The 23,723-nt window shown below is 42.8% G+C and overlaps 1 protein-coding gene across 2 annotated transcripts in view; it reads right to left on the bottom strand.

Annotated features, from left to right (window-relative positions):
- The window catches only part of TENT4B (terminal nucleotidyltransferase 4B), a 71,567-nt gene extending 50,204 nt beyond the window's left edge, over positions 1–21,363 (bottom strand). Inside the window, exons 1-2 of one of the 2 annotated variants that reach the window (XM_086350589.1) lie at positions 21,249–21,363; positions 19,964–20,476 (exon numbers count right to left, since the gene is read on the bottom strand). In XM_086350589.1, coding sequence (XP_086206715.1) covers positions 19,964–20,361 — 398 coding nt within the window. In that variant the 5' untranslated portion in view covers positions 20,362–20,476; positions 21,249–21,363. The remainder of the gene's footprint in view (positions 1–19,963; positions 20,477–21,248) is intronic. The other variant, XM_086350588.1, reaches the window with a different exon arrangement.
- Positions 21,364–23,723: the final 2,360 nt, after the last annotated feature.

Here is a 23,723-nt window from a genome sequence, read left to right as displayed (position 1 = left end):
TCATCTTTAAGCCCCTAGCAATCACTGTTCTGCTTTTTGTCTCTATGAATTTTAACTACTCCCTACACATCTCACAGAAGTAGAATCATTCAGTATCTGTCCGCTGTGACTGGCTTTTTTCCACTTAGCACATCCTTAAGTTTCATCCCCGTCACAGCATGTGTCGGGCTCTCCTTCCTTCATGAAGCTGAATGGTGTTCCACTGTATGTCTATTATCACATCATCCATCAATGAACCCTTGGGTTGTTTCATTCTGATTTTTTTAACTGTTTGTTACTTTGAAGTCTCATACAATAAAAGGGAAAAACCTTACATCAGTACATTTTTTTGGAGGGGAAAAAAAAAGTCCTATAAGCAAACCACATTCTGGGCCATAAAACACATCTTAACAAATTCCAAAGAATGGAATCACACTAAGTATGCTCTCAGACCACTACAGAATTAAAGTAGAAATCGGTAATTAAAAAACAGTGGGAAAATCCCAAAATACAGTATCTGGACATTAAATATACAAAACTTGGAGACTAAATACTTGGAAAATTAAATAAAATTTGGGTCAAAGAAGAAGTCTCAAGAGATTGTCCTAACTAAAAGAAAATGGAAATACAACTTATCAAAACTTGTGTTGTGCAGGGAAAGCAGAACACAGAGGAAAATTCATAAATTTATAGCATTTATTTGCACTAAATGCAAATATTAGAAAAGAAGAGAGATCCAAAAATCAATTATCTACATTTCTACATTAGGAAACTCAAAGAGATGAACAAATTATGTTCAAAGTAAGGATAAAAAAATGAAATTTGAGTAGAAATCAGAGAAAAACAGAAATCTATAGAGAAAAATCAATGAGACAAAAGTTGACTCTTTCAAAACATCAATGAAATGGATAAGCCTCTGGCCAAACTGAGAAAAAAGACAGACAACACTAACTACTGATATCAGAAATGAAAGAAGGGTCATCACTGCTGATCCTATGAGTATTAACAGGGTAATAAAGGAACATTATGAGTCCACAAATTTGGTAAATTTTGGTCTAGGTAAAACAGACCAATTCCTTGAAAGAGGCAATCTACCAGAATTTATGCAAGAGCAACAATCGGAATAGGCCTATATCTATTAAATAATTAACGACCCTCTTAAAATAAAAAGCACCAACCCCAGATGGGTTCACTAGGGAAATCTACCAAAGACTGAAGGAAGAAATTATCTCAATTCTCCACAATCTCTTCCAGAACATAGAAGCAGAGGAACATTTCTACCTCATTCTCTGAGACCATCAGCCTAATCCTCAAACCAAGGACTAAGAACAAAAAAACTACAGACCAGTATCTCTCCTGAACACAGAAGTAAAAATATGAGCAAAATATGAGTAAATCAAATCCAACAATGTACAAAAAGAATTATACACCATGACCAACTGGGATTTATTCCAGGTATCCAAGACTGAGTCAACATTCAAAAATAAATTTACATCACATCAACAGACTAAAGAAGAAAAATCAGATAGTCATATTAAATTGACAGAAAAAGCATTTGGAAAAAAATCTAACACCCAATCAAAACTACTCAGCAAGGGAATTCCCTGGCAGTCCAGTGGTTAGGACTCCATGCTTCCACTTCAAGGGGCATGGATCCAATCCCTTGTTAGGGAACTATTAGGTTGGTGCAAAAGTAATAGTGGGTTTTGCACTGCTGAATTTTGTTCTTTGATATTGAAATACATTATTAAATAAATGTGGTTACATTATACATCATTTTAATGCACATTTCTCACTTTATGTTTTTTGCTAATGACACTTGCTGTTTTATTTTTTATTTATTTTAGACTTTAAAAATGATATTAGGGTACACGTGTCTCTTTCCCTTCTGGTTTCCTCAATGTGTATGCCCAGCAGTGGGATTGCTGGATCATAAGGCAGTTCTATTTCCAGTTTTTTAAGGAATCTCCACACTGTTCTCCAGAGTGGCTGTACTAGTTTGCATTCCCACCAGCAGTGTAAGAGGGTTCCCTTTTCTCCACACCCTCTCCAGCATTTATTGCTTGTAGACTTTTGTCTATTTAGTTCTTTGGCCCATTTTTTGATTGGGTCATTTATTTTTCTGGAGTTGAGCTATAGGAGTTGCTTGTATATTTTTGAGATTAGTTGTTTGTCAGTTACTTCATTTGCTATTATTTTCTCCCATTCTGAAGGCTGCCTTTTCACCTTGCTAATAGTTTCCTTTGTTGTGCAGAAGCTTTTAAGTTTAATTAGGTCCCATTTGTTTATTTTTGCTTTTATTTCCAATATTCTGGGAGGTGGGTCATAGAGGATCCTGCTGTGATGTATGTCGGAGAGTGTTTTGCCTATGTTCTCCTCTAGGAGTTTTATAGTTTCTGGTCTTATGTTTAAATCTTTAATCCATTTTGAGTTTATTTTTGTGTATGGAGAGGGTGTGGAGAAAAGGGAACCCTCTTACACTGTTGGTGGGAATGCAAACTAGTACAGCCATTATCAAGAACAGTGTGGAGATTCTTTAAAAAACTGGAAATAGAACTGCCTTATGATCCAGCAATCCCACTGCTGGGCATACACACTGAGGAAACCAGAGGGAAAGAGACACGTGTACCCCAATGTTCATCGCAGCACTGTTCATAATAGCCAGGACATGGAAGCAACCTAGATGTCCACCAGCAGATGAATGGATAAGAAAGCTGTGGTACATATACACAACGGAGTATTACTCAGCCATTAAAAAGAATACATTTGAGTCAGTTCTAATGAGGTGGATGAAACTGGAGCCTATTATACAGAGTGAAGTAAGCCAGAAAGAAAAACACCAATACAGTATACTAACGCATATATATGGAATTTAGAAAGATGGTAACAATAATCCTGTGTACGAGACAGCATAAGAGACACTGATGTATAGAACAGTCTTATGGACTTTGTGGGAGAGGGAGAGGGTGGGAAGATTTGGGAGAACGGCATTGAAGCATGTATAATATCATGTATGAAATGAGTCGCCAGTCCAGGTTCAATGCACGATGCTGGATGCTTGGGGCTGGTGCACTGGGACGACCCAGAGGGATGGTATGGGGAGGGAGGAGGGAGGAGGGTTCAGGGTGGGGAACACATGTATACCTGTGGCGGATTCATTTCGATATTTGGCAAAACCAATACAATATTGTAAAGTTTAAAAATAAAATAAAATTTTTAAAAAAATTGAAAAAAAAGTTATACAAAAAAATGATATTAGACAAAGCAAACTCAAGAGATCTTTTTATTCAAGTTCAAAATGGGTCATAAAGCGGCAGAGACAACTCGAAACATCAACAACGTGTTTGGCTCATGAATTGCTAGCAAACGCACAGAGTAGTGGTTGTTCAAGGAGTTTTGCAAAGAAGACAAGAGCCTTGAAGATGAGGAGGGTAATGTCTGACCACTGGAAGTTGACAACTGAGAACCATCACTGAAGCTGATCCTCTTACAACTACACAAGAAGTTGCCGAAGATCGCAACAGTGACCATTCTACTGGGCATTTGAAGTAAACTGGTGAAAGGTGAAAAAGCTCAGTGGGCGCCTTGTAAGCTGACTGAAAATCAAAAAAATTGTTGTTTTGAAGTGTCATCTTACTCTACACAACAACAATGAATCATTTCTCAACTGGACTGTGACATGTCACAAAAAGTTTTATATGATAACCGGTGACAACCAGCTCAGTGGCTGGACCGAGAAGGAGCACCAAGCACTTGCCAAAGTCAAACTTGCACCAGAAAAAGGGCCATGGTCACTGTTTGGTGGTCTGCTGCCAGTTTGATTCACTACAGCGTTCTGAATCCTGGCAAAAACATTACATCTGACAAGTATGCTCAGCAAATCGACGGGATGCACTGAGAACTCCAGGGACTACAGCAGGCATTAGTCAACAGAAAGGGCCCAGTTCTTCTCCACGCCTGTCTGCATGTTGCACAACCAACGCTTCAAAAGTTGAATGAATTGGGCTATGAAGTTTTGCCTCACCCACCATATTCACCTGACTTCTCGCCAATGGATAACTACTTCTTCAATCCTCTCGACAACTTTTTGCAGGCAAAACGTTCCACAACCAGCAGGAGGCAGAAAATGCTTTCCAAGAGTTCACTGAAGCCTGAAGCACGGATTCTTACACTATAGAAACAAACTTCTTTCTCAGTGGCAAAAATGTGCTGATTGTAATGGTTCCTATTTTGATTAATAAAATGTGTTTAAGCCTAGTTATAATACAGTGATTTAAAATTCACGGTCCGAAACAGTGATTACTTTTGTACCAACCTAATTAAGATCAAGCTGGTTTTACAAAAGGCAGAGGAACCAGACACCAAATTGCCAACATCCGCTGGATCATGAAAAAAGCAAGAGAGTTCCAGAAAAACATCTATTTCTGCTTTACTGACTATGCCAAAGCCTTTGACTGTGTGGATCACAATAAACTGTGGAAAATTCTGCAAGAGATGGGAATACCAGACCACCTGACCTGCCTCTTGAGAAACCTGTATGCAGGTCAGGAAGCAACAGTTAGAACTGGGCATGGAACAACAGACTGGTTCCAAATAGGAAAAGGAGTATGTCAAGGCTGTATATTGTCACCCTGCTTATTTAACTTATATGCAGAGTACATCATGAGAAACGCTGGACTGGAAGAAGCACAAGCTGGAATCAAGACTGCCAGGAGAAATATCAATAACCTCAGTTATGCAGATGACACTACCCTTATGGCAGAAAGTGAAGAGGAACTCAAAAGCCTCTTGATGAAAGTGAAAGTGGAGAGTGAAAAAGTTGGCTCAAAGCTCAACATTCAGAAAACGAAGATCATGGCATCCGGTCCCATCGCTTCCTGGGAAATAGATGGGGAAACAGTGGAAACAGTGTCAGACTTTATTTTGGGGGGCTCCAAAATCACTGCAGATGGTGACTGCAGCCATGAAATTAAAAGACTCTTACTCCTTGGAAGGAAAGTTATGACCAACCTAGATAGCATATTCAAAAGCAGAGACATCACTTTGCCAACAAAGGTCCGTCTAGTCAAGGCTATGGTTTTTCCTGTGGTCATGTATGGATGTGAGAGTTGGACTGTGAAGAAGGCTGAGTGTCGAAGAATTGATGCTTTTGAATTGTGGTGTTGGAGAGACTCTTGAGAGTCCCTTGGACTGCAAGGAGATCCAACCAGTCCATTCTGAAGGAGATCAGCCCTGGGTGTTCTTTGGAAGGAATGATGCTAAAGCTGAAACTCCAGTACTTTGGCCACCTCATGCAAAGAGTTGACTCATTGGAAGAGACTGATGCTGGGAGGGATTAGGGGCAGGAGGAGAAGGGGACGACAGAGGATGAGATGGCTGGATGGCATCACCGACTCTATGGACGTGAGTTTGAGTGAACTCCTGGAGTTGGTGATGGACAGGGAGGCCTGGCATGCTGCAATTCGTGGGGTCGCAAAGAGTCGGACACGACTGAGCGACTGAACTGAATAAACTGAAAGTGTTAAAGATTTACTCCCAGCAGGAATCCTTCCTGTTATATGCTTATGGGTTACATTAGCCTAAGGCTAAAGAGTATTAGCACAAGATGAAGAAACATAATCCAAGTTTAATTTAAAGGAAAAAACAAATGTATTACTCCTGGTTGTTGAGGTAAGGCTATGAGAATTCTGCCTCCTGAGCAGAGGCTCACAGGCCACTACATCCATCGTGGTTTTCTTCAGCTACCACAAGCTGAAAGCAAAGGTCAGGTGTGGCTATGGGCCAAGGGGTCCCCTGACAATCCCAGCCGCCGCCCAAAGGCCAAGGGCAGCTCACGACTGCCTTTCCCACACACCACGCACTAGTCGGCCCAAAGCCCGCTTCAGCTTCCTGCAGCCCACCCTGCTTCTCTTTCCTGAAGGATGACAGCTCATTAAGAGAGCTAGTTAAAAAGTTATATCCCCTTTTTCACTCTTACCCTGTTTTCACTATGAGAACTGCATTTCAGGACAGCCAAATGGCTGAGAACGAAATGTTTCTGCTTTTACGAGTGTTCCAGCTAATAGCTGAGAAAAGATCAAGAGAATAAGATATCACAATGTTTACAACCCTAATAATGAACTAATACATATAAACAATGATCATTAATGACTACCAATATTACAAAAAGAAAGACATTCAGACACTCTGTCTCTCCTGGGGAAAGTACACACCACTGTCTATGAAGCATTCTTGCAAACAACAAAAAAATCTGAACAAGCCTCTAGATCTAATTACAAACTTAGAGAAAAAACAGGGGGACAACGGAACATATTAAACTGATACCACAGGAATGCAATTATTAATAGCAAAACTCAGAAAGTAGAAGAGTCTTTAGGAAAAACAACCCAGTTTCTTCGACAAATAAATTAATAGGAGGGAAAACAGATGACAGAGAAGCTGTTGATAAGAAGACTTAAAAGGCATTTCAACCAATAGCAATGCAAGAAACTCATCTGGATTCTGATTAGAACAAACTTAAAAAAAATAATTATGGGAGAGGAAATATAAACATTGGATATCTGATGCAACTAAGGAGTTACCTGGGCTTCCCCTGTGGCTCAGCTGGTAAAGAATCTGCCTGCATTGTGGGAGACCTGGGTTCCATCCCTGGGTTGGGAAGATCCCCTGGAGAAGGGAATGTATATACAGGACTGAGCGACTTTCACTTTCACTTTCTAAGGAGCTATTGTAATCTGTTCATTCAGGTGTAATAATGGTATTATGATAACGGTTTCTTTAAAAATCCTTATCTAGAGACACATATAAATATATTTATGTAAATGATGTGACACTTGGAATTTGTTTCAAAATAAAGTGGGGTGGAAATGGATTGACATGCAGGTAAAATGAGTTTGGTCACGGGTTGATGACTGTCAAAGTTTCGTGATGAATACATGGACATTCATTATCTCTTCCATCTAACTCCATACTGTTAGTAATTTTCCATAATAAAAAGGTTTAAAGAAATGAAGTAATTTCAGATCTCACAACTCCTGAGAAAGGTCAACCATCATAGTAGATCCTGCTCCTCATCTATCTCAATTATGCTAAATACCACACAGTTGGTCCTCCGTATCCATGGATCAAAATTTCAGTTGAAGTCGGTTGATTCTGGCAGATGCAAACCCCACGGATAGACAGGGCCAACTGTATTCACTGCACTACACTATTTTTCATAAGGGATTGCGCATTCCATATTTTGGTATTGACAGGGGCTCATGGAACCCAGGGACAACTGTATATCCAACCTATTCCAGTAGGGTTTATCATATGAAACCCATACAATCAATTTGTCCTTTCCAATCCTCCACAATCTAACCAATCTTTCAAAACAGCAAAAATCTCCACTCTTCTCAAAGTTTGCCTTATCTCACTAGTCATAAGCAACCTCTCCACCTTATCTATTAATAGTTTATCCAACCAGCCCGTAATTTCCTAGAAGGCAGAGAATGTTCTCTGTCTTTACTTCCCACAAAAAGCCTAGCACAGTGGCTTGCATAGAGCAGTTGATTTTCCAACCAAAAAATGTGTGGCTCATTCTGGTCTGTTCAGAGATGAGTCACAAAATAGTAAGTAATATAGAACCAAAAAGAGTGGGTATGTTTGCAAAATCTACAGGTCATAAGGAACAGATGAACATACTGTGATAGATCCATACAATAGAATGCTACTCGGCATTCAGAACTAACAAACAACAATGCCACACACAATATGGATGGATCTCCAAAACACCATGGTGAGAGACAGAAGTCAGGTGCAGAAGACTATCTACTATATACGAATTTAACTCCGTTTAATTGAAATCCCAGAAAAGGCAAAAGTGGGTGCTTAGGGCAAAGGATGGAGGGAAAGGGAATGGCTGAATTGGCATGAGGGTACCTTCTGTACCTTTTGAGTGATGGAAATAGTCTATATCTTCTTCCTACTTACTGACTGCTATGGTTACACAACTGTATATATTTTCAAAAGTCACCTACTTGTACAATTTAAATGGGTGAATTTTACTGTATGTAAGTTATATTCTAATAAAACCTATAAATCATAAGATCAGAATTTTAAATTACATATTTGTAATAGGACAGATCAAGGACTCTTAAAAATTAATAAGACAAACATTTCCAAGAGAAAGATAGGCAAGGAAAATAAGAAATTGAAAAGAAAAATACACAAGACAAGTAAAGGCATGCACAAATGAAATCAGTAAGTTACTATTTTTTACCTATAAAATTGGCAAGAAATTGTTTTCTTTTGTATTCTGACTGAGTGACTTCACTTTCACTTTTCACTTTCATGCATTGGAGAAGGAAATGGCAACCCACTCCAGTGTTCTTGCCTGGAGAATCCCAGGGACGGGGGAGCCTGGTGGGCTGCCGTCTATGGGGTCGCACAGAGTCGGACACAACTGAAGCGACTTAGCAGCAGCAGCAGCAGCAGCATTGGTGAAAATTTGGACTCATGCACACTAATGACATTAGGGTAAATTGACTTGATCTTCCCCAGGAAAATTTGGCAAAAGCCTTAAAAGATATAAATACTCTCCAATCTAAAACTTCATCCTCAAGAAATAACCACACGGCAAGACAATTTAAGGGGAAAGAATAGTCTTTAACAAATGGTGCTGAGACAACCTGATATCCACAGGCAAAAGAATGAAGTTGGATGTCTACCTCACACCATATATAAAAGTGAATTCAAATGGATCAGAGACCTAAATATAAGAGCTAAAAATATAAAACTCTTTAAAGAAAAAATAAGGGTCTATTTTTCTGATCTTGGATTACACAATGGTTTCTTAGATATGACACATAAAGCACAAATAACAGGGGGAAAAAATGGATAAACTGGAATTTATAAGATAGAAATAACAAAACTTTTGCTTCAAAGGATAATATCAAGAAAGTATAAAGACAGTCCACAGAATAGGGGAAAGTATCTACAAATCACCCATCTGATAAGGGTCTATAATCCAGAATACATAAGGAACTCTTATAATAAACAGTAAAAAGACAATCCACTAAAAAAAAGAAAACACGGGCAAGCAACCTGAATAGACATTTCTTCAAAGAAGACATACATGCAGCCTACCAGCACATGCAAAGATGCTCAAGAACTTCCTTAGTCATTAGGGAAATGCAATCAAAAACACAAAGAGATACCACATCACTTCACACTCACTGCTGCTGCTGCTGCTGCTAAGTCACTTCAGTCGTGTCTGACTCTGCGCGACCCCATAGATGGCAGCCCACCAGGCGCCCCCGTCCCTGGGATTCTCCAGGCAAGCACACTGGAGAGGATTGCCATTTCACACTCACTAGGATGGCTATAATCAAAAAGACAGATAATGACAAGTGTTGACAAGAACATGGAGAAACTAGAAACCCTCAGTCACTGCCGGTGGTGAGAATGAAAAATACTATCGCCACTGTATATAATCCGGCAATTCTACTACTGGGCACTTAACCCAAGAAAAATGAAAGCACATATCTACAAAAGATTCTGTATATGCATGTTCATTATTTATAATAGCCAAAAAGATGGAAACAAACCAAATGTCCACCAGCTAATAAACAGATAAAGAAAATGTGGTATATTCGTACATGGGGATATTTAGGCATAAAAGAAATGAAAGACTGATACATGTTACAACACGAATAAACACTGAAAACATGTTTTCATGAAACAAAAGCCAAACACAAAGGGCCACATATTACATGATCCCATTCTTATGAAATGTCCAGAAATCATATATCCACAGGGACAGAAAGTCTGTCTGAGGCTCCCAGGATCTGAAGGAGAAGGGAAGAGTGGAGAGCAATGGTGGGTACAGGGTTTAAGAGAGCTGTGATGATTACACAATCTTGTAATATTCTAAAAACCACTGGACCGTACATTTTAAAAGGGCAAATATGACAGCATTATGAATTTTATCTAAGTAAAAATAAGTAAAAAAAAAAAAAATAATCCTCTCTGGGGCAAAGGGTTAGCTAAAAACACATCTTTTATAAAAAACAAAAGATTGGAAAAACATACTAAATGTTCACCTGGGAGCTGGTGAAATAAATTAAGGTGCATTCAACCAAGGGAATATCACGTCCACACACAGTAGGTACACGGAGTCATACTAAAGGTAATGAGGTATTTAAAAATTCTGTAGAAATGTATTTCATATGCAAGATATTTGTTATATTAATACATTTTTTTAACTCAAAAAAGGATGCCTACAGGACTTCCCTAGTGGTACAGTGGATAGAAATCTGCTTGCCAATGTAGGGGGACACAGGCTCGATCCCTGGTTCAGGAAGATTCCACGTGCCCTGGAGCAACAAACCTCGTTCACCACAACTACTGAAGCCCACACTCTAGGGACCGCAAGCCACAAGTACTGAGCGCAAGTACGGCAACTACGGAAGCCCGTGTGGCCAGAGCCTGGGCTCCGCGACGAGAGAATCCACGGTAATCAGAAGCCCGCGCACTCAATGAAGAGCAGTCCCTGCTCGCCGCAAAGCCTGTGCGCAGCAACGAAGACCCTGGGCAACCAAACATAAATACATTTTTAAAAATTTTAAGTCTTAAAAACAAAAGTATGCCCACAATAGTCTGATGCCCTTCTCCCAAAGTAGAAAACAATCTTAGAAACCAGTTCTAACTTCTGGCCTCCAGACTGCAAGAGAATACATTTCTGTTGTTTAAAAATTTTTTTTCCTTAAATAGGAAAAAAAAAAAATAATTAAGCATACCCATAGTGGAATCCATGAGGATAGAAAAAACAAAATATATGTATACATACATTAAAAAGTCTAAAAATGTGCTAACAGTAGTTATGTGCTGGTACTAGTATTCAGTTCAGTTCAGTCACTCAGTCGTGTCCGACTCTCTGCGACCCTATGAATTGCAGCATGCCAGGCCTCCCTGTCCATCACCATCTCCCAGAGTTCACTCAGACTCACCTCCATCGAGTCAGTGATGCCATCCAGCCATCTCATCCTCTGTCATCCCCTTCTCCTCTTGCCCCCAATCCCTCCCAGCATCAGAGTCTTTTCCAATGAGTCAACTCTTCGAATGAGGTGGCCAAAGTACTGGAGTTTCAGCTTTAGCATCATTCCTTCCAAAGAAATCCCAGGGCTGATCTCCTTCAGAATGGACTGCTTGGATCTCCTTGCAGTCCAAGGGACTCTCAAGAGTCTTCTCCAACACCACAGTTCAAAAGCATCAATTCTTCAGCGCTCAGCCTTCTTCACAGTCCAATTCTCACATCCATACATGACCACAGGAAAAACCATAGCCTTGACTAGACGGACCTTTGTTGGCAAAGTAACGTCTCTGCTTTTGAATATGCTATCTAGGTTGGTCATAACTTTCCTTCCAAGTGGTAACCGTCTTTTAATTTCATGGCTGCAGTCACCATCTGCAGTGATTTTGGAGCCCCCCAAAATAAAGTCTGACACTGTTTCCACTGTTTCCCCATCTATTTCCCATGACGTGATGGGACCGGATGCCATGATCTTTGTTTTCTGAATGTTGAACTTTAAGCCAACTTTTTAACTCTCCACTTTCACTTTCATCAAGAGGCTTTTGAGTTCCTCTTCACTTTCTGCTGTAAGGGTGGTGTCATCTGCGTATCTGAGGTTACTGATATTTCTCCTGGCAATCTTGATTCCAGCTTGTGCTTCTTCCAGTCCAGCGTTTCTCATGATGCACTCTGCACATAAGTTAAATAAGCAGGGTGACAATATATAGATTTGACGTACTCCTTTTCCTATTTGGAACCAGCCTGTTGTTCCATGTCCAGTTCTAACTGTTGCTTCCTGACCTGCATACAGATTTCTCAAGAGGCAGATCAGATGGTCTGGTATTCCCATCTCTTTCAGAATTTTCCACAGTTTATTGTGATCCACACACTCAAAGGCTTTGGCATAGTCAATAAAGCAGAAATAGATGTTTTTCTGGAACTCTCTTGCTTTTTCCATGATCCAGCAGATATTGGTAATTTGATCTCTGGTTCCTCTGCCTTTTCTAAAACCACCTTGAACATCAGGAAGTTCACAGGTAGTAGTATTAGAGGGGCTATTTTTTCTTCATTTGGTTTAGCTGTATTTTTCTATTTTTTTGACAATTAGCACTTATTAAGTAACAAATAAATATATATTGGTTTTAAAAACAAATATCCTAACAAACAGTGGTATTAACACCTCAAACAAAGCAGAAAATAAAAGGTGAATAAAAGAATAAAGACATCAAATTTAAAACCTCATCACAGGCCTATTTTAGTAAATCCAAATTACTAGACGATAACTCCACAACCACAATCCTAATGCATCCTTACTCTTGCTTTGGCAGAAATCTACAATATAATAAATTTAATTTATAATACAAACGTGACAGTGCTAAAAGTTATGTTATTTTGACAAAATCCAAACAGTGACTCCAAGGGACTGGTAATGAAAAAATAAAAGGCCAGGTCCCAATTCTCAGTCCAGAAAATGGTTCCAATGAAAGTTTATTTTAGCAAAGGTATGAAGATAAAATATTTATTCTACACAGTCTGAAGGCATTGTTCAGATATAAAAATATTGTTAAAAACAAAACCTTACTATCACCATCAACAAAAAAAATCACCACTAAGCACAGGGCTTACTCCCACAAAATACAGCCACGCCAAGAGAAAATAAAGTGTACTCAAAACATATGAAAAGAAGGACTCTAAATTTTGAAATCAACTCTGCAGTTACTCTTTTATATGTTTTTAGTTAAATGAAAATAAAACTCTACTTCATGCCAGTTTCCAAGAAAAAGAAACATGTAAAGGAAACACTGCAAAGTAATTCAAAGATAAGAGAGTTCAAGCGATATTGCTAAAATCAAAGCAAACTGAAAAATAAGGCCCTTTTAAGTTAATTTTACTTAGATTTTTAACTGCAGACGTTCTCAGTACTGCCAAGAAGTTTTTAAAATAAAAATTAAAAAGTTAAAATTAGGTGGAGTTATTCATGAGAAGGTTATTATGATAAAAGCATAATAAACTATTGCTACTCATATGAGAACAGCTAAAATAAAAAAGTGATAATACCAAATGCTGGCAAGGATGCAGAGAAACCAGATCACACATACACTGCTGGCAGGAATGTAATCTGATACAGTGACTCTAGAAAACAGTTTACCCATTTCTTTCAAAATATGTGTTTACCAAATGACCCAGCACTTTTGGGCATTTATCCCTCTAAAATGAAAACATATATTTACATAAAAATGTGTACTTCATGAAACATTTTATTTGCAAAAGCCAAAAATGATATATAAACTCTTCTAGAATGTCCTTCCATCGTTAAACTGTGGTACCTCCAAATTTTGGAACACTGTGCATGCATGCCAAGTCCCTTCAGTCGTGTCCAACTCTTTGCGACCCCATGGTCTGTAGCCCTCCAGGCTTCTCTGTCCATGGGATTCTCCAGACAAGAATACTGGAGTGGATTGCCATGCCCTCCTCCTAAGGATCTCCCGGACCCAGGGATCGAACCCATGTCTCCTGCTGCTCCTGCAGGTGGATTTTCTACCGCTGAGCCACCAAGGAAGCCCTTTGGAACACTGTTGCTGCTGCTGTTGCTAAGTTGCTTCAGTCGTGTCTCAGCATTAAAAAGGAAGGAACGACTGGACCTTCCTGGTGGTCTAATCACTCCCAGTGCAGGAGGCCTGCGTTTGATTCCTGGTTGGGGAACTAGATCCCACATGCCACAACTAAAGATCAGGCATGTGCAACTAAGACCTGGAAGGAACTATTAACCCCACTCCAGTACTGTTGCCTGGAAAATCCCATGGATGGAGGAGCCTGGTGGGCTGCAGTCCATGGGGTCGCTAAGAGTCGGACACGACTGAGCGACTTCACTTTCACTTTTCACTTTCCTGCACTGGAGAAGGAAATGGCAACCCACTCCAGTGTTCTTGCCTGGAGAATCCCAGGGATGGGGGAGCCTGGTGGGCTGCTATCTATGGGGTCGCACAGAGTCGGACACGACTGAAGCGACTTAGCAGCAGCAGCAGCAAGGAATTATGGTAACTGGAAAAAAGTCAAAGTACTATATGATTCCATTTATATAACATTTTCAAAATGAAAAAAAATGTAAATATGGAGAACAGATTAGTAGCCAAAGGTCAGAAATGAGGGGACGTGTGCATGAAAATAAGGGGATAGCATGAGGGATCTTTGAGGTGATGGTATAAGTTCTGTATCTTGATTGTGGTGGTGGTCACACAAATCTACACATGTAATATTTTCACAGAACTAAACACACACACTACACAAATGAGTATATATAGGACTGGCAAAATCTGAATAATGCTATGGATTATAACAATGTCAATTTCCTGGTTTTGAGATTAAACAATAGTTATGTAAGATGTTATCTCTGAGTGAAACTAGGTGAAGGGAACATGGGATCTTTCTGTATTATTTTCTGCCACTTTCTGGGAATCCATATTTCAAAATAAAAAGTTTAAAACAAATTAGATGGGGCTAACACATGAGAAAAATATAACAAATACAAAAGGCTTAACATAGTATATGTTAGTATATGGAACATGGTAAAAAGGCTCCACGAGCATTTTTACAGAATAGAGCATTTTTAATAAAGCAACTAATTTGAAAACATAGGTTTCTGCATACTATTCAAACTATTTCAGCAGAAAGCATGACTTGAGCTACAATTCCAGAGTTCAGCTGTCAGATACTATATGAAATCTCTTATGCACATGGCAAGATTTTTTTTCACATTCTGACACTGTTCACATGATTAAGGAGCCAGTACACAACAAAAACATCTCCACATTCAGTTTTTTCCCAAAATCTTTTAACTCTAACTTCAACATGACCCAAAGCCCTTAAGTATACAGAAGTCTCTAATATCAGCAAGTAACTCACAGGATGGAGTAAATTAACAGCTGCTGTTTGGGTTCAAATTAATGAAAAGTCTAGCTTGAGGGCATCCTCAACATCAATAAATACTCTTAGAAAAAAATAATTTTGTGTCATGTCAAAAATGGTAAAAAAAATGAATTGAAAGTCTTTTTGGTGTTCTGTAGCAACTGAGTCCCTAACAAATATTCTGAGGGTTACAAAGAACATTCTACTGGCCGTCCTCTGAATTCCTGAAGCAGGCTGAGCTGTTCAGCCAGCTCTGCAGGAAAGAGTCAAAACAGGAGTCTCAGTCAGCTGCTGGGAGCTGGACCCTAATTCTCCAATGAGCATCCTCTCTGGCCTCTAGCCCCTTCAAGACTACTCCATACCCATGTGTGTTTAAATGATTAACAATCTCCAGTGCAGTGGGTGTGACCCTGAAACAGTTTTCTCCACTAAATTTTATTCTAAAGGAAAAAGAGAAAGCTGAGTAAAATCACACAACACCTTGCTTTTCTACTTTCCTTAGAAAAAAGTACCTTAAATTTTTCTCAGCTTCATCAGGTATAAGAATACCTAACCACAACTATTTGATCAGTTCAGTATCAGCAAGGGAGCCCATATACTTTCTTCCCATGGCCCTTGCAGATTCCGAACACTAGGATTTACTGATGGGGTTTCATGGAAGAAGTTGTGACATAAGGCCATCTATCACACCAGGACCGGATTGCTGGAACACACACGCCCTCCTCCTCCCTACCTTAGACTTTCCTGGTATCCCTTTTTCACTTTCTCACGCTTCATTTCCAAAAGAAGCTAAACCTTCTGTGTGAACCCAGGGTAGATTCCTGAAAGCTCCAGTCACTGTTCCCTTTTGCCTTTCAACACCTAAAACAGGCTAAAATGCCAATGATTCTGACAGGGTGACACTGTTCATTGTCACAGATTTCAGACAGATGAGTTGTGGCATGGAAGCAGCTTGGTTATACACGGTATACCAGATGTGAGATTCTCAAACACGAATTACATTGTTAGTGTAGAATCTACAGTGCAGAAAACCTAATGTCTTCTTGAAAGCACACTTCAGCACCCAAATACAGAAAAATTCCATAATCTGAAGGTCCTAGTGCACTGAAGAATTCCTGTGGGCTACATACGCAAATACATAGAAATTATGTGCTAGGTCACTTCAGCTGTGTCCGACACTTTGCGACCCTATGGACCGCAGCCCATCAGGCTCCTCTGTCCACAGGATTCTCCAGCCAAGAATACTGGAGTGGGTTGCCATTTCCTTCTCCATCGGATCTTCCCCACCCAGGGCTCAAGCATCTCTTATGTCTCCTGCATTGGCAGGCAAGTTCTTTACCACTAGCGCCACCAAATTATACTTAGAACAAGCCCTTGGACTAAGGCCTCTAAATTCTTTCATATTAATCTGCCCAATCACTCTGGAGCCAGCACTAACATCAATCCCACTGATCATATTGTGTAGAAACAGAAAGAGGCCATAAGGTCAGTGCTGAAGAACAGTGTCAGCATCTTGGACTTAACTGTGCTACGCTGTACAACATACGCAAGGAAGGACACTGCCCCACTGCAGTGCAAACGACTATATCTCAGCCCCCAAATTTCCTCGACCTGCTAGACAGTTCCATCTAAACATCACCGTACCTTTTGCTCCAAACCAATGGTCCTAATCCTTACGTTCAACAATAACATTAACATTTCTCCAGTCACTCAAATTCAAAGCTGTTATTAATACCATGGATTTAAAGCCATGAAGAGAGTTAGAATCTTTTCCATTCTTACTTTGTAGTACCTCTCACATTCATTCTTTCCCATTTCCAACCCCATCATTCCAGTTCAAGAAATTATTCCTTAAACCCAAGTTTCCCAGCAGGGACTTCTTGATGTCCCACTGTCAAATTCATACTCCAAAACATTGTTTTGAACAAGTCATCCAAGCCTTGGAAAAATATTTACAGATCTGGCCACGTGGCCAACATAAGCCTATCCTCATGAGCTTGAGCACCAAGCACCTTCCAAAGGAAGCTTCTGGACACCTGGGCTCAGGACCAAAGCCTCTGAATCTCCAAAAGTTTCCTATGTTTGCTACTTTTTGTCATCTCTTCTTTCTCCATGATGATCAACAATTAAATCTTTGAAAAGAAAAGGGCTTAAAGCTCACTTTCATGAACAACCAGGAGCAGGTGGACTTCTTCCTACACCATGGCCAGCATTGGAAGGGAATGAACCCCCAAAAGTAGAGTAAGTGAAAGCAACTCGATAAAGAAAAAATGGAAAGCAAACAAACTCCCTGGATCAGGGATACCTGGAGAAGGCTGAGATGGTACGCTCAGATGAGAGGAGTCCTTTTGAAAGAGGACTATGAGGATTTCAGGATGCCATGCAAACATCTTACTCTACATTTAAGAAATTTCCATCTTACCTCAACTAAAAAAAGAAAGGAAGAAAGAAGTTTCATCTTAACTAGCAACCTAGTGGATAAAACATATATATAAAAGGAAAATTAAACATAAGCAACTATGCCAAGAGCACAAAACAAGCACTGCAAGATTTTAGAGAAAGTACAAAAAAATCAAGAACATGAGCAATGAACTCAGGATTTTGAACTGCATCTTGGAGTGTTCAGGGAGTGTCAACCTGCTGTGGCAAAACAGAACACAGATAGATCACAGATGTGGGACAGAGTGGGTATCCAGCTGCCCCAGGTTCCAGGCCACTGTTCACGCGCTTTTTCTTCCTCTCCCTACCTAGATGGTCGTGCCAGTTCAGAGGCCAAGGACCACAACAATTTTTTAACCTATTAGCTAACTGTCAGTCACATCCCAAGAACTCTCAATAGTTTTACTATACCTAATGTCAGAATAGCGCAACATTGAGGTGCACTCTGAATTCAGATTTTTTAAAATACCTGTATTAAAAACAGCAAGACTTTCCTAAAAGTTAAGAAATAAGGGCCCATAAATCACAACAAGAATTTTTAAGCACTCAGACACTCTTACAAAAACACTTAGGTCCCACTTAATAAAATTTTAAAAATTTAACTGCTGACATCCTCTAAAGGAGAAGGCAAAAGAATGATGAATCAATAAGCAGTTTTAAGACAGGTTTACAATCCATTTTTAAACAGCAATTCCTCTGGAAATGGAAATTCCTCTCCTTAATCCCTTTGAGGACAATGTAGTATTTGAATCTAGGACTAAAAGTATCTTGCTTCTACCTAAGTTCAAATGTGAGCCTTTTACAGTATCCTCAACATTAAAATAGCAAGTAAAAAGGAATTTCTAAGCTATCAAAGAAAGGCAGCCAGCATTTTGGATTTATAATATACCTTTGCTACATACGTAAGCAGACGCCTCAGTAAAACGAAACTAGGGAACTTGGAGGTTTTAACTGACAGTGATTACTTAACTGGAGCTTATTCCTGTGAAATGAAACTATCAGAATCCCTCAATATCAATTTGCCTGTCATCAAACTACAGGTTTATACTTCATCTTGGAAATGCTATCAGGATGGAACCATGAGCCTTTTATTGAAAGAAGATGACCATGGAGAGCGCCCTTGAAGCTTAGCAGTAGAGGACTCAATCCAAAATGATCCCCCCTGGAAAGTGAGGACAGGTTTGACATATACCCCATTGCCAGTCTTAAAATGCTTAACTGCATTTTCCATAAAGGGTGGGAGTTGTAATAGTAGCATAGAGCAGACACCAGCCCACTAGAAGCAGATGGAACCCACCAACTCATTTTACCCAGACCTTCAAAAAGGTACACAGAACTCTCTCTGCTTGCCAAAGCAGGGCAGATCTGAATGGGTGAATCTAAGAAAAGGTTCCACAAGGGACTATTAATGGTGATTTCACCTGCCTACTTGTAACCCATGATGTAAAACAGGATCTGAAAAGTGAAAAGCAATTTTACAGCTCATTCTCCATACTCAAGCTACACACGCACACACACACACATAACCCAAAACCTTCATTTTACAAAATTTTTGTAAGACTTTGTAGTCTATCCCAGCACAGGGGAAATCAACCTGGAAACAGTCACTGCTTATGTACATAATTCACTAGGGGTCAGGTAAAATTCCATTTTGTAACAGCTGAACTTTAAACAGAAAGTCATTAGTGGTGCAACATTCACTCATTAGCATAAAGTTACCCCCCAGAATGAAAAGCATTGGCTGTCTCTGCCAGGATGACAACTTTACAGTGAGAAACTGGGGCCAAGGACGATGAACTCCTAGAAAGTTCCATGCGCCTGAAAAGAAGAGCTCACCATCTCCACCAGCCTAAGCTTAACTGTCACCTCATTCCTCACTCCCGACACAGCAAGGCATCACTAACATAGGAAATTCTAAGAAATAAAAAATAGAGAGATGGGCCAAAGGGTCAATAGCCAGCAAAGCCTTTCAGGGCTGCCACGATTCCTGTTTGGGATTGGGGGAGGGGGAGGAGCTTTCTGGATGTTTCTATTCTTGGCAAGGAAAGCACCTCCAGGTCCGGTACCATGAAAAGGCACTAACACAGGAATGTTCTCAGGGAATGAATGATTTTCCTGTGCTAGGCGACTTCATTTTGGGGTGTGATGATGTGGGGGCAGGGTGGAGAGGGCTAGAGACATGGGGAGAGAAGAGAGAGAAGGTGTGTTTGACTAGGGGGGGATGGGAAGAAAGAGTGGATGGATGGATGGGGGGTGGGGGTGGGGGTGGTCCAGGGAAGATGTGAACGGTTAGGAAGGAGGATGTGAATGACTAAGGGAGGTGAGGGGAGGTTGTGGAGGGTTGAGAGGATGTCCAGAAAAGGCGTGGAGCTGAGAGGGAGGGGGCAAAGGTGTGGACTGCTAACGAAGGTTGAGAGAAGGTGTGGACGGAGGAGGAACGCCATCAGACCCCTGAGGACCAGTAACTAAGGCAGGCCGAGGTTGGGGGGGGCCTCACCCAGGCTCCCCCCCCAGTCCCCCCTCTGTGGGCGTGTGCCCGGCTGCGCGTGTGCAAGGGCCAGGCCACCAGGCCGCAAGGCCACCACTCACCCCACGACTCCCTGGTTGTAGTTCCTCCGCTTCCACGGGGTCCCGCTGTACACGCCCCCGCCGCCGTCTGCCCGGCCGCCCCCCGGGGCCCGCCCTCCGCTGGGCTGCAGCAGGCTGTAGTTGAGTCCGTAGGTGCTAGCCTTGTTGTCCCGCTTCCTCTTGTTGCTGCTGCCCGAGGCTGGGTCCGCGGGTTCCGCGGCGGGGACGGCGGTCGAGGAGTGCGGGGACGGGGACGCCGAGGGGGATGGGGACGCAGAGGGGCCCGCGGCGGCTCGACGGGCCCAGGCCGCGGGCTGGTGGTGGTTGTTGTTGTTGTTGGTCGTCTCCAGGGGCAGGAAGTCCCGCTGCTCCGCCGGCTGCGCGTGGCCGCCCAGCAGGCGCTCCCCGGAGCGGTACATGCCGGCCGGGGCCGGGGCCGGGGCCGCGCCGCTGGGGCTGCCGGTGCTGCTGCCGCTCCCGCCGGTGGCCGTGCTGCTGCCGCCGCCGCCGCCGCCGCCGCTCGCGCCGCCGCTGCTGTGACAGTGGTGGTTGAAGTAGAGGTTCCTCAGTCCCTGGGTGGTCTCCCAGATCTGCATCCACAGACTGTTGGACGGTCCGAGCTGCTCTGGCTGGAACCAGGCGATCCTCGGATCCATCAAACGGCGGCGGCCGCTGCCCCCGCCCCTCCCGGCTGCCCGCAGGGCCGCCGCCGCCGCCGCCGCGCCTCAGGCGCACGCCCGGCCTCGGCTGCTGCTGCTGCTGCTGCTGCTGCCGCTGCCGCTGCCGCTGCTACTGCTGCTCCGGGCCCGCCGCGGGCGGCGCGGTCGCGCAAGGAGCCCGGCCGGCGCAGGCGGCGTCGCTCCCGCCCTCGGGGGCTCTGCGGGCCCTCCCCCCCTCCCTCCGCCCCTCTGCCGAGCCCCTGTCACCGGGGTCCCCGTGCAAATGGCGGCGGCAGCGGCAGCTCCTGAGAAGGGCTAGCGGCGGCGGCGGCTGCGCGGCAGCGGCAGCGGCGGCGGCGGCGGCGGCGGCGGCGGCGGCGGGGTGGGGGGGGACGCGCCTGCTCCGTAGCGCCCTTGCTCCTCCGGGCCCGGGGCGGGGCCTCCGTCGGCTCCGCCCCGCTCGCTCCGCCCCCGCCCCGCCCCTCCCTCCCGTGCTTGCCCCGCCCCCGCCGGGCCGAGCCGCCAGTCCAGCCCCAGAGGCCGCGCTGTGCGTCACAGAGGCTGCGGTGTGGCGCGTCTGGGAGCCGCAACCGCCCGGTCTAACCGTCCCGACCCCGGCTAGGGAGGGGGGCAGGGGTCGCACGTACCTGGGCGTCAGGGCACCCCTGACGCGCGTGCCGCCTCCAGTCTCAGTTTCCTGGCCCCCGAGGCTGGGTGAGGCCGGACGTAGGCCGGTCGCCGCCAGCTCCGGAGGGAATAGATTGTGGGCGGTGCCGCCCCGCCCACTCTCCCCTCCCCCAGGCTGCAGCGCCAGGATCCTCGGGCTTCTCTAACCCCTCCCAGGATAGATCTCCGCTCTAAGCACCGTTCCAGAGGGCGGAAAGTGCGTCCCTCTTTCCAGCAGAGCACGTGTCCGGGACCCTGCCCGGATGCAAGCTGCGCTGGTTCCTCTGTTGCTTGGCCACCCGGTTGCCCCCAGCGCCCTCCCTGCCGCGCCCTGGCCAGAACTGGGAGCCGCAGGACTTGGTGGAGCGTTTCCCCACGCGACCCCGAAACAAGAAACCTGCTCCCACCTACAGGGCTGGACACGCTTCTTCGTAGAGTGCGTAAGCCATGGGCTCAAAACCACCGTCACACACCCCAAACCACTCTACAAAGACTTGCACACATAAACACACGCAGACCCACAGGCAGGGAGACAGACACACAAGCCACTCAGCGTGTGAAGAAACCACGTGCCCGAAGATGCATCAGCAACCATGAAAAACCCTTCTTAGTTCAAAATTAAAGAAAACCCCAAACCTTTTAAGCCTAATTTGGGGACCATATTGTTGGCACCAGTAGAGATTTTCCACAAATCCCTGCGGTGAAAGACAAGCAAAAGGGTGTTTTAAGTATTTCAAATCATCAAAAGAAAAAAGGAAAAGAAATGAGCATGTTTCATGTGTGCCCTCTAAGGTTGGTCCAAAGTCCAGAGTGAGTCCCTAACGCCCGATTTGGGGAGCTCAATATCCTGGAAAGGTTTTTTTGGCAAAGATGAAAATATAAAGCATCACTTTACCTTTTTTCTTGCTCAGAGAATAACACGGGCATAAATGTGGAAAACACACACACACAAAAGCTAAAGAATTTTGGTTCATTCTGTTTGTTTGTTATTGCTTTACTATAAATCAGTATTAAAAGTTGTCTCAATGAAGTTTGCTGTGTTCTGAGAATTACATAGCCAGGAAAATGAGTAGTGATATTTTTATGCTATTCACATTGACAAATTAAAAAATAAAGCATGTATAGAAAAAAACTTTATTTTCATAACTTCAAGTTGGCTTTAAAAATACAAGTGAGAGAAATGCAAAGCCAAAATATGTAATAGCAAGTTCCCACTGTCTAGAAATAACTACTGTGAAGACTAATAAACGCTTTTCAAAAAATCTCTCCATGCATATGTATGTTTCAAGACAGTCTTTATTAGCTTTTTTTATTTTAATTTTTTATTGTATTTTTGGCTGTGCTGGGTCTTTGTTGCCACATTTGGGCTTTTTCTAGTTGTGGTAAGTGGGGGCTACTCCTATTCTAGTTGGAGTGCTCGGGCTTCTCACTGCGGTGGCATCTCTTGTTGCAAGGAGATCCAACCAGTCCATCCTAAAGGAAATCAATCCTGAATATTCATTGGGAGGACTGATGCTGAAGCTGAAGCTCCAAAACTTTGGCCACCTGATGCAAAGAACTGACTCATTTGAAAAGACCCTGATGCTAGGAAAGAGTGAAGGCAGGAGAAGGGGACGAGAAAGGATGAGATGGTTGGATGGCATCACCGACTCGATGGACATGAGTTTGAGCAAGTCACATGCTAGTAAAGTAATGCTCAAAATTCTCCACGCCAGGCTTCAGCAATATGTGAACCGTGAACTTCCTGATGTTCAAGCTGGTTTTAGAAAAGGCAGAGGAACCAGAGATCAAATTGCCAACATCCACTGGATCATGGAAAAAGCAAGAGAAGTCCAGAAAAACATCTATTTCTGCTTTATTGACTATGCCAAAGCCTTTGACTGTGTGGATCACAATAAACTGTGGAAAATTCTGAAAGAGATGGGAATACAGGACCACCTGACCTGCCTCTTGAGAAATCTGTTTGCAGGTCAGGAAGCAACAGTTAGAACTGGACATGGAACAACAGACTGGTTCCAAATAGGAAAAGGAATACGTCAAGGCTGTATATTGTCACCCTGCTTATTTAACTTACATGCAGAGTACATCATGAGAAACGCTGGGCTGGATGAAGCACAAGCTGGAATCAAGATTGCCGGGAGAAATATCAATAACCTCAGATATGCAGATGACGCCACCCTTATGGCAGAAAGTGAAGAGGAACTCAAAAGCCTCTTGATGAAAGTGAAAGTGGAGAGTGAAAAAGTTGGCTTAAAGCTCAACATTCAGAAAACAAAGATCATGGCATCTGGTCCCATCACTTCATGGGAAATAGATGGGGAAACAGTGTCATACTTTATTTTTTTGGGCTCCAAAATCACTGCAGATGGTGACTGCAGCCATGAAATTAAAAGACACTTACTCCTTGGAAGGAAAGTTATGACCAACCTAGATAGCATATTCAAAAGCAGAGACAT

This window comes from Bos grunniens, chromosome 18, assembly GCF_055505025.1.
Source record: "Bos grunniens cultivar Pamir isolate PY7600 chromosome 18, Bosgru_T2T1.0, whole genome shotgun sequence".
NCBI classification, from domain to species: Eukaryota; Metazoa; Chordata; class Mammalia; order Artiodactyla; family Bovidae; genus Bos; species Bos grunniens.
The sequence above is the reverse complement of the archived record's forward strand: the minus strand, read 5'-3'. Positions and strand labels throughout refer to the sequence as shown.